This window comes from Scophthalmus maximus, chromosome 7 (assembly GCF_022379125.1).
Source record: "Scophthalmus maximus strain ysfricsl-2021 chromosome 7, ASM2237912v1, whole genome shotgun sequence".
Classification (NCBI taxonomy): domain Eukaryota; kingdom Metazoa; phylum Chordata; class Actinopteri; order Pleuronectiformes; family Scophthalmidae; genus Scophthalmus; species Scophthalmus maximus.
Genome location: NC_061521.1, coordinates 13,739,265 through 13,755,947, shown reverse-complemented (window position 1 = coordinate 13,755,947; position 16,683 = coordinate 13,739,265). Strand labels below are relative to the sequence as shown.

The 16,683-nt window shown below is 40.9% G+C and overlaps 2 protein-coding genes across 3 annotated transcripts; one reads left to right on the top strand and one right to left on the bottom strand.

Annotated features, from left to right (window-relative positions):
- Positions 1–29: 29 nt before the first annotated feature.
- On the bottom strand, positions 30–5,033 carry commd4 (COMM domain containing 4). Its single transcript, XM_035642236.1, has 9 exons — positions 4,896–5,033; positions 2,876–2,989; positions 2,550–2,621; positions 2,370–2,435; positions 2,242–2,281; positions 1,584–1,703; positions 828–908; positions 540–716; positions 30–422 (listed from the first exon to the last, which is right to left on the bottom strand). The coding sequence occupies exons 2-9, from the start codon at positions 2,876–2,878 to the stop codon at positions 382–384; spliced, it is 600 nt and encodes a 199-aa protein (XP_035498129.1). The 5' UTR covers positions 2,879–2,989; positions 4,896–5,033; the 3' UTR covers positions 30–381.
- sema7a (semaphorin 7A) lies at positions 4,985–14,050 on the top strand. 2 transcript variants are annotated; one of them, XM_035642231.2, is made up of 15 exons: positions 4,985–5,121; positions 5,328–5,555; positions 5,899–6,038; positions 6,741–6,782; positions 6,907–7,002; positions 7,532–7,634; positions 7,841–7,951; positions 8,237–8,379; positions 9,157–9,335; positions 10,017–10,125; positions 10,702–10,894; positions 11,101–11,213; positions 11,431–11,576; positions 11,744–11,802; positions 11,890–14,050. In XM_035642231.2, exons 2-15 carry the CDS (start codon positions 5,453–5,455, stop codon positions 12,288–12,290), a joined length of 1,938 nt encoding a protein of 645 aa, XP_035498124.1. In that variant the 5' UTR covers positions 4,985–5,121; positions 5,328–5,452; the 3' UTR covers positions 12,291–14,050. The 2 variants fall into 2 exon arrangements, with proteins under 2 accessions (XP_035498124.1, XP_035498125.1); XM_035642232.2 differs by lacking the exon at positions 4,985–5,121 and having other exon boundaries at positions 5,147–5,555; positions 11,893–14,050.
- The last annotated feature ends 2,633 nt before the right edge of the window (positions 14,051–16,683 follow it).

Sequence of the window (16,683 nt, the reverse complement as noted above, 5' to 3'; positions counted from 1 at the left end):
GCGTTGCGGAAACGGCGAGGAAACAAATGTTTACAAGATTGATATTTTATTTTGTTGTACACAAACATATTGAGGTAACACACACATCATCAGAATGAGTCTAATCAAACCTTAAGTAAGGTTCAATATATTTACATGTGATCCATTCATCTTTCTTTTTTTGCATTGACAAATCATCCAATCAAGAAACATTCCCACCTGTTATAATTTATGTAGTAAAAAAAACTAAACTAAATATCAGTCAGTCCAAATACAGAAGATTCCTTCCACTTAACATTTGAGATTACAACATTCATACAGAAAAAGACACTGTACAACATGTGTATGGCACTTCTGGCAGTCTGTAAGCATAGATTGTTAAGACATGGAGGTCAGACTTCTTCACTGTAGTGCATTCATCATAGTCTGGGCTTGTTTGAGCTCTGTAGAAACACACATGGGAAAAGATTCACCACAACATAATTATGGAGAATAAAATTGGTTTGAAAATTAAAAACTGAAAATGACAAAGATGTGAGTTGAAAAGATGCAGCGCTGACCTGCCAGCAACACTCTGAACTTGTCAGCGGAAACCGAGACAACGGTCGTCTCTGTGGAGCATGACTCTGCTCCTTGTGCCTGGAGTTTCAGCTGAATCGCCGGTTCGTTCACCTCCCTAAGCTCGCTCGAGCTCAGAGTGTAGTCGACGCGCCACGATACAGCCTCCAGTCGTCCCACTGTAATGCATTACGGAGCAGAATCAATGGCTGCTTGAGTCAGCAGCCTCAACAAGAAATACAGTGCTCATCATCAGTAATGTTTGTCTTGCCCTTGACAGAAATACTTACATCTCAGGCTTGTCTCTCTTAGTTTGTCTTGCAGCGCAGCATGCTTGTCTTCGTACGACTTGCAGAGCCCCGTTGTGTGTTCTAAAAGGAAGGGTGTGTGTAATTAATCGTCAAATTTTATTCAAAGCATAATCCCATAAAACGTTTTCATGCCATGTCCGCAAAAGTAATAAGACTGAACAATAAAGCAGCAAAGTGGGTATATTCATAATATCTGAAAAATGAAATGCAACCTAAAGCTGGCAGAGAGTCAAATGTGAGGGTTTTATACTGTTCGTGCACCGAAGTCACAAAGCACCACACCCACCCTCCAATCAAGGACAGCCTTGATGGGCATTGTTCCACTCCAATACCAGTTGAACACAATTGTGCCACATAACCGCTACACAGTAGTGAATCATACAGTGCAATAAGCTCTAACAATAACATAATAGGCTGTGATTTGGGACTTTAATGTTCCTGGAAATGAGGCAATTGTTTGTGTCCTATGACCTACAGTCCTATTTAGATTTAGATTGTTTCCTGCTAGCGCTCATCCTGCTGGGGCACAGTTTCATATTAAGAAATGTGCAAATCCAGGAGACCTTGGTTGTCTGACAGCTATATGGGTTTGATAAATAAGTTATTTTTCATGCAGACATTGCTATGAAATGTGTACGTAGTTAAAAGAATTGGTCAGATCAACTGTGTTCTGCTGTAATAACCAGTCTGCCATTACTCTTCGTGCAAACTGAAGTCAGGGAAGTGTGCACTCACCTTTAGGAAGGCCGAGCTGCTGCAGCTCGCTGGACAGAGATTCACTGTCAACATCATGTTTTGCTGCGCTGGAGAAAATGAAGCTGAGCACTGCCACACTGGCTTTGACGTCTCCGCTCTCTGTGAAATGGATTGAGGTCATGAATGCATGTTACATAAAAAAAAACAAAAAAACATTGCATGTATAATAGTTGGGGTTATAGTTTACTAAAATAGTTTAGTGCCACTTTATACTTCTTCACTACATTTCTTTAAATTGAGGACTGTAGGTGTGTCGCTACTTGTACCTCCGTTAAATACAAGATGAGCTTCGTTGATAGCAGGAAAACCTCAATGTCTCAACAGTCGAGGCATAAGTAGCAAAACTAGAATACTAAGTACATTATGTACACTTGCTATATATTTATATATATATATAAATCTATAAGGTTACTTTCAGTGCATTAGCACAGAAATATGTTAAATAAGACAAGGAAGTCGCGATGAAAAATTACTCACAAAACTAAAAACTAAAATGACACTTGGAGGAAGAGAGATAGGTGGTGTGTGAAGTGTCTTGTGTCTGCAGTTAGCAGTTAGCTGAAACTGTTTCTTATAGCACTTGTACATGTAGTAAAGATGTAAAAATTCTATTGAGATCAGTAGAATGGACACTCACCAAACTTTGCATCTGCAGTAAGCTTTGCAACCTTGCCATACTAAAAAAAAGAAGAGAGGGAGACATAATTTACCAGTGTGGGTGAAATGTGAAAATATATATGTTGACTTTAGATGTTAAACTCTTACGTCGATGCCCTCGCCAAGCAAATCCTTCAGCACTTGAGCACAAAGGAGTTTCATCTTGACACTTGACTGTCCGCAATTGCAAAGCAGAGGAAACGCGTATTACTATCAAAACGTGTAAACGGAGACTGGATATCTAATAATGCTTTATTGATTATGTATAGGAACTGTGTGACTACTCACGATTTTCGCTAAAGTGCTAATTTCGGCCAGTACCCAATCCGGGCAGTCCAGATCTCCACAGAAACGGAACCGCTACAACAGACAAGCCACAATAGAGATGTTGTGTAATGTACATGCATTGACATTCGCCATTCAACGTTAAACGATGCTAGCTAAGCCTGCTAGCTATGCCCGGAAGCCGGAGTAAACATTGACAGTAGTGAGCTACACAATGAAGTAAGACGTAAATAAATCCTGCGAATAAAACGTCCTCACTTCCAAATGAATGAACTCACTCCTTAATGAGCAAACTAGAGTAAAACAAGACGAGTAGTAGACGTGTTTACCATGGCTGTCAGTCAGCTGAGTCGCTGCAAATACACTGAACAGGAAGAACTTCCTGCTTTCTGCCGTCTGATTGGACGATGGGGCAGCGGGGCGTTTCTCTAAAAACAATGGTCCTGTTGTTGGAAGACATCGTTAACTCAGGTTTATACCGTATTTATTTATTAATAATGTGCTGTTTATTTCTAATTAACATAAACATAACATGACATAGATACAGAATATGCGGTCACATTTCATAATTTTTCCTCCACTCACGTGTATATATAGTGGAAATCAATACATTCTGGGAAGAGATATTTACACTCACAGTTTATCGCCATCTCATTCATACATCTATGGAAATGTTATTTCGGGCCCATACGGATTATTCAATATTGCCTGGAAACATTAGTTACTCAGACTATCCTGTCTCTTCTTCATGTCAAGGGACCATGAAAGGAGAATTTGTCTGACATATATTTCTCATCATGAACATTTACGCTTCTCATTTGATCACCACACTTCTCATGTGCCATGGGCAGATTAAAATGAAGCGCAAAGCTCACTATGGGTCTACATAACATTATTTGGACACCTGCTATTTACACATTTATACGTACATATTTCAATATCTATATATATATAAATTTCACAGGCGGAAGTATTTTTATGTTTATTTATTATTGTGTACATGCATGTTTTTATATTTGGGGTTTTAGTGTGTATAATTTTATTTGACGTTTTAAGTTTTTTATATATCGCCTGCCGAGGGACAAATTATCCAGATTGCGTGCACCTGTGGAGTTCAGTTAAAAAAAAAAAAAAAAAGTATTTATTTATTTTTTGATAGACACATTGCACAGCCAATTGCTGATGAGGGAGCAGCAGCTCTCGTCCTATCAACGGTCGAAGGGCGGGCATTTGATACCAAAATACGGAAACAAAATGTACCACGGACAGGTAGACCGGATGAGAGAGAGAGAGAGAGAGAGAGAGAGAGAGAGAGAGAGAGAGAGAGAGAGAGAGAGAGAGAGAGAGAGAGAGAGAGATTTTTTAAAACACAATGTTTATTCAGATTTACCAGAGAACATCACGGTCCTCTACAAATGAAATGAAGAAAAAAAAAACACACAGCTGGAGGAACACCTGGAGGAACACCTGGAGGAACACCTGGAGAGTGGATATCGGATATCGGAGGAGAAGCTGGAGCAGAGGGACGAGTACAGCACAGACACGAGAGGACGCCAGTCGGTCGCAGAGACAGACCCGAGTGTTGCATCGGTCGAGCTCGGTCGAGCTCGGTCAGTAACCGTTAGGCACTGTGACAACCCTGCCGCCCGGACACGGCGGTTCTGCGATACTTGTTGTGTCTTCTGTCCATCGGTGTGTGCACGTGGACCCCAGCAAGGACCCCTCCTTTTAATGATCGACTTGTTGCGTGGACTTTTAGGTCTTAATCTATTTGTACTGGACCCGTTTAGCCCACATATTCTAATATGTTTTTTTTTAATTTTCGCTTTTATCATTTTTAGTGGGCTTTGACTTGTGCCGTGTACATAAAACCTCCTGGAATAAACTATCGTCTTCGCACCAGTACCACCGTCTCTGTACCTCCTTGGTCGCCGACAGTGTTGCTCGCCACCTGCTATGTACTACCCCCAACCTGTTCCAAGCAAGACCTCTGAATTCGATATCCCCCCAACGTACCTGTGCCTCTGTCTCTACGGTTTTGTTCTGTTTTAATCACTCCTCGTTTCGTCGACAAGTAACGACATTGCCAATCCAATGACTATTGAATGAATAAATAATGACCTGCAGCAGGGGGTGAACCTGTCGCCCACCACCGGAGACCGGAGGTCATCCAGGCGGATGGTGCGTCCCGTCTCACATTCTGACTGCTCTGCAAAATCGTGTGGAGAATTTGCCCTGCGGCGGAGAACAATGACTCCCCTGCAGGGAACACAGTATGCGACGGGCCTTACTGTAGCCTGCATATTCTATATCTTAAAAAAATAAATAAATAAAAAAAGTCTCACTCACTCCTGTGCATCAACAATGTTTTGAGATCAAACGTCACTCTTCCGTCGACTGTTATTCCGACAACTCAAAAGCTGTGCGAGACGGTGAGGTCCGCGGTGCTGGCGCCGGACCGGTTGTGGAGGAGGAGTCTCCTGCGCCCCACTCGGCGGCTGGAGGCAGACTGGACAGTAACAGTCCGAAGGAGCGTGACCCACCTGCCGCCTTCGGAATGAACTCTAGTTTCGCGGTTGGTCTTCCACTAGGCTTTTTTTATTTATTCCTCTGCAGCTGGTGTTGGAGTGTTGACGAAAAGCCAGAGACAGTTGGCCTCCCCTACAATTTAAAAAAGAAAAAGTTTATCTTTAAAATTATGGTAGATATACAGAATTCTACCTGACAACAGCAATGGACTAAATTCTGATTGGGTTGGTTGTTTGTTTTTTTTAACCCCAGGGAGGCGAAGCCGTTTCAAGCCTACCTTGGCTTTGATCTCACAGTAATATACCTTTAATGTCGGGTCACGCCTGCTGCGAGGCTCGCAGGAATTACACATGTAATTACACAGTTTAAAGGCAAACATGAGGCGATTGGTTGTCATATATATTTGGCTCGTTTGGGATGTTCAACGTGTCCTCGGTGTTGGTTGGACGGACGGACCGACCCCCAGACTTCTGAGCAACGGTACGTTCAACTTGTCACTTCTCACGTCTGCACTCTGACTTGGTTTAAGTGGTGAAAGATGTGTTCATGTTGCAATAAGTGTCTTAGATCAGTGTGCGACGGACGATGTTTGGAAAAAATATGTGCGAGAGTTAATCCGGTCTTCAGATCCGTTTCACGGCCGCCCAAATAATCCGATTAGATAGACGACCCTTATCTCCCCTCCTCCTGAAGCCTGAGTCCATCACACCTGCTGAGATATCTTTTTGTGTGAAGGCACAGTTCTGTCATGTCTGATCTTCACAAACATCCCCCCAGTTGTAATATCACAACGTGACACTTCTGTTTTTTTGTTTCCCCTCAGGTACAGTCAGTGTTGTATTTGAATACGAAGAATATCAGAAACACCTTGTGTTCTTCCAACATGAGAACTCCACAGAGATGTATGTGGGGGGGACTGACTTTGTGTTAAGACTTGACACGGATGACTATCACATCAAGGAGGTGGGTGTTTGAGCCAACAGACTTTCAACCACTTTTTTTGATCTTTAAAATTGTTTTATTTGATTTAGTTTACCTGCAGCAAATGTCATTTAGATACAGAGCGTATTCTCTCAGCTTGATTTGAATGTATCTTGAGTGCAGCTGCTTATAATCAGATGCTACTGTAACAGATGGCTGTCACAGACCCATTGTTCAGTGGGTTTGTCAGCCCCCGCTGACAGATATTCCCTTTCAGTCGACCACCATTCGGCTCCAAGCTGCTGATTGAGTGATGGTGGTGAACACGAGGAGAGTTTCCAGAGTATGAGGCTAAGACTGAATGAGTACTGGGGTATTGATTGTTGTTCTTTAAAGTGGAGCAAATGATACCTCTGACCGTAAGACACACATACATCTTCATTTCCTGATGGATAGCCGTCTGAGCATCTGAAGTGTGTCTGTATATCATCATAAGTGAAATGGGTCCTAAGAAAGAGAATCTGAGGAAGAAAATTCAAGATTGGTGCCATATTTTACATTTTTATCTAGTTATTTCAAAGATTATGTAATCTCCAAAAGCTCCAGTTGGTTGGGCAAAGCTTCATGTGCAGCATTTTGTGATGGTTAGGAAGTGATAAAGATTGTCTGAAATGCTCAGTTTCCATGTGTAATGTCTCAACTAAAAGACTGTTTCAGGTCTCCACTAACCGATTTCTCCTGCAGATATTAACTCTGAAAACTACAGGGAATCAGCTGTGCGAAAAGGTTGGTAACTAGAGAACGAGCAATGTGCGTTATCAGAAATGACTGTTCAACAAGTTTGCTAAATAATGCATTTTTAATGGCTGTTTAATGAGATAACTTTACAATAACGGCCTGTGTGTCGTAGGGCCCCTGTGAAAATGTCATCACGGTCATTGAAAAGTTCTATGACGGCCTGTTTGTCTGTGGAACGAACGGACACAAACCACAGTGTTGGAAACTGGTAGGTGCTTGCACACGTGTTCCACTTAATGTCATATCTGTCCGTTCCATGTGGTAGAAAGTGAGATTACCATGTATTTTAAAAAAAATTATATATATATATATATATAATTCAGGTCTAGGTGCTCATGGAGCTGCTTTATGATAGGAAATATTGAGCCCCCCAGACTTTGTAATTTAAGGTTGGTGTAACTGATCTCTATTAAGGACTCTTGGCTGACCGAAGATCCAGAGAAAGGTGTGAGAGAGGAGACTTAAAACTGAATTGAGATACTTAAGATCACAAATGTGTCTTCTTATGAAAATCAAACTTCAAATAAAACACGAGAAAGTGTGAATTGTGGGACGTTTTTTTTTTTTAGTATGCGGAGCCGTTGAAGTGGCTGTGGTGCTAATTAAACTTTAATCAAACAACCCTGTTTTATAATTTAGGCAGGGTGTTGGGTCGCGAGTGTTTTGGCATTGTTCCATCTGGGTTGTCTATAGCTATAACTATCATAATATTCTGTTGACTGTCTGTGGTTCTATAGTTGCCATCGGTGAACAATCAGTCTCATGAAATAGTGGAGAGTTATGAGGGGACGGGCATCTCTCCGCTCATGTACACCCAGAACTCCCTGTCGCTCACAGTAGGTATGTATAGTGCAGTGCGGCTTCTTGCATAACTAGGCCATGTTTTTTTGTAGGTTTAAAAATATGGCTCATAGATGCAGGCTTACGTAACAATATTAAGTCATGTGTGATAGTAGAGTTAGCACGCCAGTGCATTTTCACAGAAATGTGCTCAATAATAGAATGCGTCTGCTCATTTTCATGTGATGTGTCTCTGTTATTTTTAGATGGGGACTTATATGCAGCAGCACCTATGGACAGTGACAGAAGGTCATTACAGTTCAGAAGGAGAGCTGGCAGAAGAAATAATGTGTGGATGTATGAAAACTGGCTCTCAGGTGGGTTCATGACAGAAATCAGTTTAATATGATTATTACAATAAAGGAAGTCCATTAGTATTGCAGTTTGACAGCATATCAAATGATCAAAGATTTACAATGCTCCTATAATAAGTAAGACTTAATATTTTCTGATATTGCATGAAGTGACGCACATGATTACGATCATTTAATGTGAATCCCCCTATCCAAGCATTTGCGTCACATATTGTGTGCTGACCCTGCACTGCACTGTAAACAGTGTAAACAGTGCAGTTTGGTAAACATGTCCTCCTGTTTTCGCAGAGCCAACGCTCATCTCTGTATCCTGGGTGAAGCAAAACGAAGACCCCGACAACGAGAAAATTTACTTATTTTTCCGTGAAAATAACTCAGACCATAGACCAGATGCTGACCCCTGGATATCCAAGGTGGCCAGAGTTTGTAAGGTGCGCTGGACACTGGACTGAAGCGCTTATCTTTATAGCTGTTCTTTCATTAGATTTAACATGTTTGCAGTATTTGTATTATGTATGTGTATATATATTGGATCAGTGAAATGCTGTAATAACTCTGTGCTGTCAGTTTGTCTGCACTGTGTCCTACAATATCTTATTTTAAATTTGCCAGACAAAGGACATGAACTGCCACCATCTGTCAAACCAGTGTTTGATGTTGACGTTCATTTTTGTTTCTCCCAGGCACAATGGTTAAGGTCACCATTATTTACAGGTATCGCAGTAGAGTATGGTAAAAGGATATGCTCATAACATGGGCCCAGGCTGGCATCATGGAAAATATATCAGAAATTCATTATTTCCTTGCACTCTGCTAAAAAAAAACAAATATAGTGGGCAGGGTGATGTGCCAAGGTTTTGTGAATACAGTGCCAGGCATTGACAAGTGTACACATAATTATAGCATTTAACCAGATTAATGTAGCAGCACAACCGTGTGTTGCTGGGTGGTCTCATGCCCTCTGCCTATACTGAAGAATCAGGCTTCCTCTATCTTGATTTAATGAAGTCTTTACCACAATCTCTGTAATTTGACATCTGTGCAAAACAAGACTTGCCCTACAAGCAGTCAGGTGTTCTGTTGCAGATATCATGGCCTAGGTTTTGTTTGGCCCAGTCCTATCAAATAACCCTTAGTTGATGATTTTTTTAGCTTGCAAGAAAAGCAAAAGCATCCTCCTGGTGTAATTTGTTGACATTATTTTGCAGGTAGATAAAGGCGGATCCAAAAGATTCTTTCAGAACATGTGGACATCTTTTCTCAAGGCCCGTCTCGTCTGTGGATTTCCGGAGGAGTCGCTGTATTTCAACCATCTCCAAGACATTTATGTGACACCAGACGATGACTGGCAGAAGACTCGAGTTTATGCCCTTTTCTCAAGCAGCTGGTTCGACACTTTTCCTTCCTTTATTATCAGTAACTAAGCAGAAACATGAGTAACTTGGGCAAAACAGAAGGGCTCTCGCTTAAAATGGAATCTCAGCATTTTGTAATGTTTAGGAGACAGAGTTGACTTTGGCCTGTGGGCTTTGACCTGCGGGGTGTGTTGCCACATCATTTTTTATTATGAATAACAAACTCCAAGGACAGTCGGCTTGTATCCAAGCCCAAGCAGATATTATCCTCAGGATTGTCTAGTCAGACTTGACAAAGCTCCTCCAGAGCTGCAGAACATATGATACAAGTTATTTCACTGGCTGGCCATTAATATAAGTGGCATCACTGAATTCATGACGGATGGGAATACCACACCAAGGGTCTCAACCTTCTACAGCTTGAAAAAGCCTCGGATTATCGGCAGGGCGTTTGCATATAAAGTGGAAATATGCAGCGTTTGCTGCTTATGCTGTCAGATACTCAAAGTTTGATTGATAAGGTCCCATGAACCTGGTTCTGAACCATGTTCTACTCAGAGTGCTCTGCCCAGTTTGGTCATTCAATGAGAAGTTATTCAATTTTTATTTTTTTTAGCTCTATTTGTTAAGTCTTGTAAAAGTCCATCCATTACTTCTGAGATATTCTGCTATAGCAAAGTTATTTTTTAATTTTTTGTTTTTTTTACTTCCAGGAACTTTACAGCAGTTTGCATCTATTCTGTAGGAATGATCGAAAAAATATTTGAGAGCTCGACTTTCAAAGGCTACAGCGAAAACATTCCCAACCCAAGGCCGGGAAAAGTAAGGATTTGTTTTGTTATGTTGCTTTTGTTTAGACTCCGCACACATTTATTGTGGGAAGTGTATTCTACTCTGTCACGTGCCCGAGTAGGACTGTAGGCTCCAAAAAAATAGGCATGTTACATAAATGGGTGGAAACGGGGGAAAAATGATCTACATTTAGCACCCACACCCAAGTCTAGTTCAGTGTTTCCATCTCTTGTTTCAGAAATAGATTTATACATTTAGTCTATTTGAGGTCAGCCCTGTTAAGGGGCCCATAAACATAGTTTTGCAGAAGTTCCTCCATGCAGAAAACAATTTACTGACCCAACGATTATTCCTCCTTGCAGGAGGACGGATGTTGATATGGTTTATAAAGAAAACCACGTGTGTTCCATCCTTAAGCTTATACCTTGAGCATATGTTTATTTCTAATTTGTATTTATATAGCGCAGATGCCTTCAGATTTGTATACCTGAAGACTTTGCAATTGCTTGATCTGATTGTCCTGGTTTGTGTTCCCATATCTAACACTGTGCAGACTATCTCTAGATTTTTTAAAACAAACCAACTTTGTGTCCATGTATCTTTTAGTGTGTCAAAGACAGCATGAACCTGCCACGGACCACAATCACTGTGGTTAAGGATAACCCAGAAATGACTGACTGGGTTCACTCTGTGCACTACACGGCTCCATTTTATACAAGCAGCATCAAATACACCAGGATAGCTGTGGACCAAGTTCAAGCAGTGGACCATGTGTACAACGTCCTGCTTTTAGCCACAGGTAATCCATTAAATAAAAAAAAAAATCTTCAATGCTTTGTTCTGCCTTTGTTCTGCCTGTCAATTCCTGTCGTGTGTCCACATTGACCTGGCTAGTAACCATTCATTGTTTATAATCTTTTAACACATTGGGCTAAAAATATATCCGAGAGTAGCACTCCCAAAATAACACCATTTCAAAATGCTGTTTGTGTGCTCTTCCGAAAGATTCTGGGAAGATCCATAAAATCCTAGAGGCTGGATCTGAAGCTTTCATCATCTCTGAAACACAACTCTCCTACAATTCCACTCTGCAATCAATGAAACTTGACTCCAAACAGGTACAGCTTTTAAAATGCCATTTCTAAATGCCCCACATTGTGCTTTGCAGTGTTGTCACTAGTGATTTTGTTACTCTGCCGCTGCTTTTAAATGATAATTAGTTTTTTTAACATTGATGATATTTAAAGAAACAATATCTTACATAAACGGGTTCAGATGATTATGTGTAAGGACTATGTGGAAATTATGTCTGTTGCTTTCTTGTCTGTTGCTCAGAAAAAGTTAGTCGTGGGGTTCTCTGAGAAAATCTCCATCATGGACCTGCGGACGTGTCAGGACTACAACAACTCCTGTGCGGATTGTGTTTTGGCCCGGGACCCATACTGTGCCTGGACTGAGGTTGGATGCACTCCGACTGTTCCGTAAGTGAGGACAAGATTCTGTAGACCAAAATGAGAGACTCAAACATTTTGCAGTATAAAACAGATTGTCTGGGTAACGGCAAAGACACTTCATATAACTATTACAACAAATCTCTCGTCAAAAAATATTTTACTAGATGCATCATTTGTTTTGTTTTTGTTCTCAGTGGGGGCATTCAAAATGTCTTGGATGGGCAAATAACTGTGTGCTCTCTATCAGCAGAAGGTAACTAATGATACTATGTTATTTTTATTACTTGGGGTCACATCTATATTTTATCTACAGTTTATCTTTTCTTTTTTTTTCTTTTAGAAGAAATGCAAGTTAACCAGACCAAACAGGAGACTGATTCATCAACACCAGTTCATTCAGTTCCCCTGGGTGTCCCCTTCTACCTGTCATGTCCTATAGACTCTTATCATGCCGTCTACACCTGGGAGCACAGAAACCTGAGCAGCCCTTGTCTCCAAATGCAGTCGAACTGCCTGCACCTCATCCCTGCAATGGCACAAGAGAACTATGGCATCTACGAGTGTGTTTCCAGAGAGAAAGACTACACTAAAGTGGTGAAACAATATCAGCTTTCACAGCAAACGATCGCAAAGACTAAAATGGAAAGCAATACCCCTTCTAGTATAAATTATGCATCAGCTGCTGTGTCACAGACACTTCTTGTGATTCTTGGGCTGTCTGTGGCTTTTTCTAATCTGTAGGATTGTTTAAACTTCATTCATGTCTGAAATGTGGCATCAACATTGACTCTGCTAATGCAATTCAGGCCATGATGCCGGTAGCACTGAAGGAAATCCACTGAAGCATCAACAAAGCTCAAACTGGAACAGCCCCGCTGTGAATTTCCAACCTTAGCGCAACCGGTTGGTTGGTTGACATTGTTGGTCACCTTGGTTTTTTTGGCAGAAAATGTAGGTTTCAAGTAGCCAAGTTAAGTGGATTTTTTTTCAAGAGAACCCAGGACAGGATGAGGTTGGTGTGATGGAGGAGAAAGCAACACAATTTGGCAGCAGCAGTATGCAGCTTTCATTTTAGGGGCCCCAATGATGCCGATTGCATAGATCTTGACTTGAGCGTGAAGCGTGACACACTGCAATCTTCTAAGACTAGAAAAAAACTGACGGCGTAAGAAGTCATCTTGGTTTTAGAAAAGTTGCAGCTGTGTATGACTTGTGACACCAAGCACAAAATCAAATTGTTGCGGTTATGAGTGAAAAAGCTTCCAGTCAGACACCCACAGACATACTATACAGTAAGTGGGTGTGGCAGGTCTTGCTCATGTTGATGCCAGTATGTGGCCCTTTGGTTCACCAGCGCTCAGGGAAATCCATTGTTCCTGTGGTAATTTCCTCTGTGCCTCACTTTAGGGAAGGGTGGAGCCACCCAGATATTATCCTGGTAAGTCTCCGTTTTGTTCGACCCCTCACACTGTTTTATACCAGGGAGCTGCTTGTAAAAAATTATAATGAAAAGACACAAGAAAGAGATGTTTTACATTTTTAAGGCACCTTATTTAATTTGCACATCAATTCTGGCCATAGCATCTAAATGTCTTTTCATTCTCTTTACATAAGAAACGTGGAGCAATAGGTACATTGATCTCAAATTGCACAATGTGTCGAAGGGAATAGTTTTGACTTTATCTATACGCAGAAATGTCATGATTCTGCCCCGTGAAAGACTAGTGTACTTATTTATTTGATTTACATTCCTTGCGTATCTGGTAAGATTGTATCTTCCTAGTGTGTACTTGCTTTTGTATATATAGCGCTTATCTTGCAACTCAAAGCGCTTTTAGCCCCTTTTCTCTTGTTACTTCTCTTCCATTTCCTGTCTCTTGTTCACTTTAGTTTTTCCTATGTCTCTGTGCTTGTCTGCACCTGTTCCAAATGTGTTCCACCTGTGTTCAGTTTGCCCTGCCCACCTTGTTTATGGTATGTAGTGTCTGTGCTCCCAGTCCTCTGTCAGTTTGTCCTGTTTTGGTACCTGTCCTGTTTTGGTACCTGTCTGTACCTGTTACCCGGACACGGGCAGGGTGGATACCATTGGGATGCTCGAGGCCCATTTCAGTTGACTTTGTGCGCTCTGGGTCACCCCCACAAAGGGCCTGTGAAATCATTTATGCTTGTGTGATTCTCTACCTTTTTCTTATTCTTTTATTGTATATTTATTTTTATTTTTATTTTTTTTCTTCTTCTTTCCTGATGCCTTTAATCTTAAAGAGTTAATTTCCCCGGAGTTCTATTTTACCTTATCTTACAACATTGCTGTAATGAGAGCAGAACATTGGCCTTCTGCACCAGAGGATGATTCTGAACAGCACAATCCTGATCATCCTGCTGATGCACGAGATGACCCATCACTTCCCTCCCTCCCTGACTAGTCAGCTATTTTCTGCCACAACTGCTCATGTTCATTGCAACAATATCACCCTTTTTCTTTAATAAATGTTCAGAAACTGTTTATGCACTAATTACAATTTTCAAGTCCACTGGGGAGAACTAGGAAGCTCAAGAATTTATTCTGCAGTTAACCGTTGCAACATGTTATCTGTGTTCCATTGATGAGGGTGTTTCATCTCCTTGGACCTGTGCTCCACATTGGGTTGATTAAACACTGAGTTGCGACAGCTCAGAGTCAGTCAACCCCGAGGTCAGGTTCAATCTCGAGAGTTTCTTAACCCAGCTTTCTGAAACAGGCCCCAGGTCTGTATATTCTTTATTTTTTTACCCTTGTGATCCCGCCTGCTCCCTGACACTTCAAACATCTGTCACTGAAGTTTTGAGTGAGCCAACTTTCTAGATATTCATACGTGTACGAAAAAGGGGCTATGTCACTTTAGTTGAAGAGACGCCACTAATGGTAAAACTATGCCAAAGTGCAAAAAGGGACAAAAGTTGAAGCTTTTCTCTGAGGATTGGTAAGATCGGGCTTAAGTTTGCAAAGATTAGCTAATATTTAGCAACTAAAAGCTGCAGATCAATCCAGACAAGTGAGGCTACAGGAACCCCCTGAGTGGAATGATGTGAGCAGTGGTGCATTTCTTGAGCATGAATTCAACTTTTCATTGGTAAGAAAATGAATGTATTTCTTCTAGCTAACTGTAAAATTTATTTTTTGGTACCATCTAATAATTCATCTTATTGCTAAATCTTGTTTCATATGAGATATTGTAATAAGTGCGAGCAATGTGTCCTTTTGATTTCTAAAATGTTTATTTTTTGCATAATTATTATATTAGATTTTTGTTAAAAGTAAATAAAGAACAGAGCTGAAAATTCATGATTTTGTTCACAAGATGTCACATTTATAACTTTCATTATTTGAAGTAAGCTAGTTATTCTTCCTAAGTAGGTCATTCCTCCAGCAGACACAACACCCAGTAAACCACGTGTAGTCTAATCAGACTAAAGACAACACTAAGGATCTTAAGCATAATCTGTCTTGTTCCTGCATCCAGAGACTCAACCCTGCAAAAGATGACCAACTGAGGACAAGAAACTGCACACGTTCACTCCAGAGCCAGTCAGGTGGAATATTACATTTTCTTTCAGATTAACTAATTGTTGACTGACGAGGAATTTCTCTCCTCCTCGTGAGAAACTGCAAAGATGAGTGTTCTCATGCACCATGCGAGGTCATCTTATCTGTGGCAGGCCGAGACGGTTGATAGGCAGCTGAAGTTTGTCTCGGGGTGTCGTAGTCGCAGAATTAAAGCTACATCTTGCAAGACATTTAGTAGTAAATATCGAATGTACTCAGAGACAGGGTGTTACTATGGAGATAGATATTCTGGTAGTGGGATGACTCACTCAGAGAGCAAATACATTTGGCAGAGTTTTTGGAAACCACGCACTGACCACTAGTTGATCTGTGCGAACCGGAAATCTTGTTATCCTGTATATATTGGGCTCTTAAAATAGATACTTCTGCTAAAGACATCTTTGGTCTCTGTCTTCCTTAATCAGCGTCAACTCCATCAATTTTTGCCATCACACTGCCCCTTTGGATCTGATTTTCAGTTATTGAACTCTCGTGTGATAAAGTGAGCTGCTGTGATTTTTAGTGGTACAGAAGTAAGAACACTTTGTCAGGAGCAATAATGGAGCACAATCATCCGGGCCTGCTCCCTCTCACATTTCCCTCTGCAATATGTTGGATTGTGAGGATGACTTGTAATCTTGTGGAATGGAAAAATATTTTCATTCAACAACACAGTCGGTTCACATGATTTACAGTGAGCAAAATATTTTTTTCCCCTCCCACGGGCTCCACCCAGCACCACACATTTTGCCCGCTGTTTTCATTTGAGTTGTCATCACAGAGTTTAATCAGCTGATCGGACATCCCATGGGTTTTCTACATGAAGCTTTTTATGAGTCACCCTGTCCAGGCCCAAATCCAAATCCAAATCTAGATCTATGCCCCCTCAACAACCCTGTTGCATCAAACCGAATAGTTAAGTAGCACCGATTGGATTTCCTATTTGTCTATTTTAAAATACTTTCAGTATTACTTTACTGTCGCCAGAGAGCTGTTGACAGTAACTCTAAACTGGATATATGTTTGCAAACAACCTTGATGCCAGAGGAGCACAGTTTCCATCTCCAAGTTTTCCTGTTGTGCTTCCACGGCAGGAAAGTCCACTGGAATGAAGGTGAGATAAACAGAGCCGCAAAAGAAAAACGAACAAACACCATCACATTTTTCCAAGCACAAAAAACCAAAGTCATGGTTTTTGGCCGGAACCACGTCCTGTGGCAGGAAAACACTGTACCTGTACATTTGACAATGAAATAGTGATAGTGTCCAAAGCTCAACATAACACATAACAGATTCACATAGTCTAAAATATGTTTAGTATTTGTATACTTATATAAGGTACTAACAGGTTTGTGGATCTACAGGAATTATACAAATTCTGCCTGTAACCAACAGCAACAGGTCAATGTCGTCTGGACCAATATGTATACAACCGCAACCATAACTATGGCAAATTAATTCCTAACCCTTAAGCTGACAGTCTGATCACAGTACAGACATCACTCTAAGGATCTTAAGCTCAATTGGAAGTACTTTTATTACAACTAATAG

Bases quoted from the DNA above. Each gene is read 5' to 3' on its own strand.
- commd4 (XM_035642236.1), bottom strand. The intron at 2,282-2,369 runs GTAAGAGTTTAA...TCTTTTTTTTAG, and splicing joins TGCTTGGCGAGGGCATCGAC to TATGGCAAGGTTGCAAAGCT. The intron at 423-539 runs GTCAGCGCTGCA...GTGTTTCTACAG, and splicing joins GTTCAGAGTGTTGCTGGCAG to AGCTCAAACAAGCCCAGACT.
- sema7a (XM_035642231.2), top strand. From the start codon at position 5,453: ATGAGGCGATTGGTTGTCATATATATTTGGCTCGTTTGGGATGTTCAA. The intron at 5,556-5,898 runs GTACGTTCAACT...GTTTCCCCTCAG, and splicing joins CCCCAGACTTCTGAGCAACG to GTACAGTCAGTGTTGTATTT. The intron at 6,783-6,906 runs GTTGGTAACTAG...TGTGTGTCGTAG, and splicing joins GGAATCAGCTGTGCGAAAAG to GGCCCCTGTGAAAATGTCAT.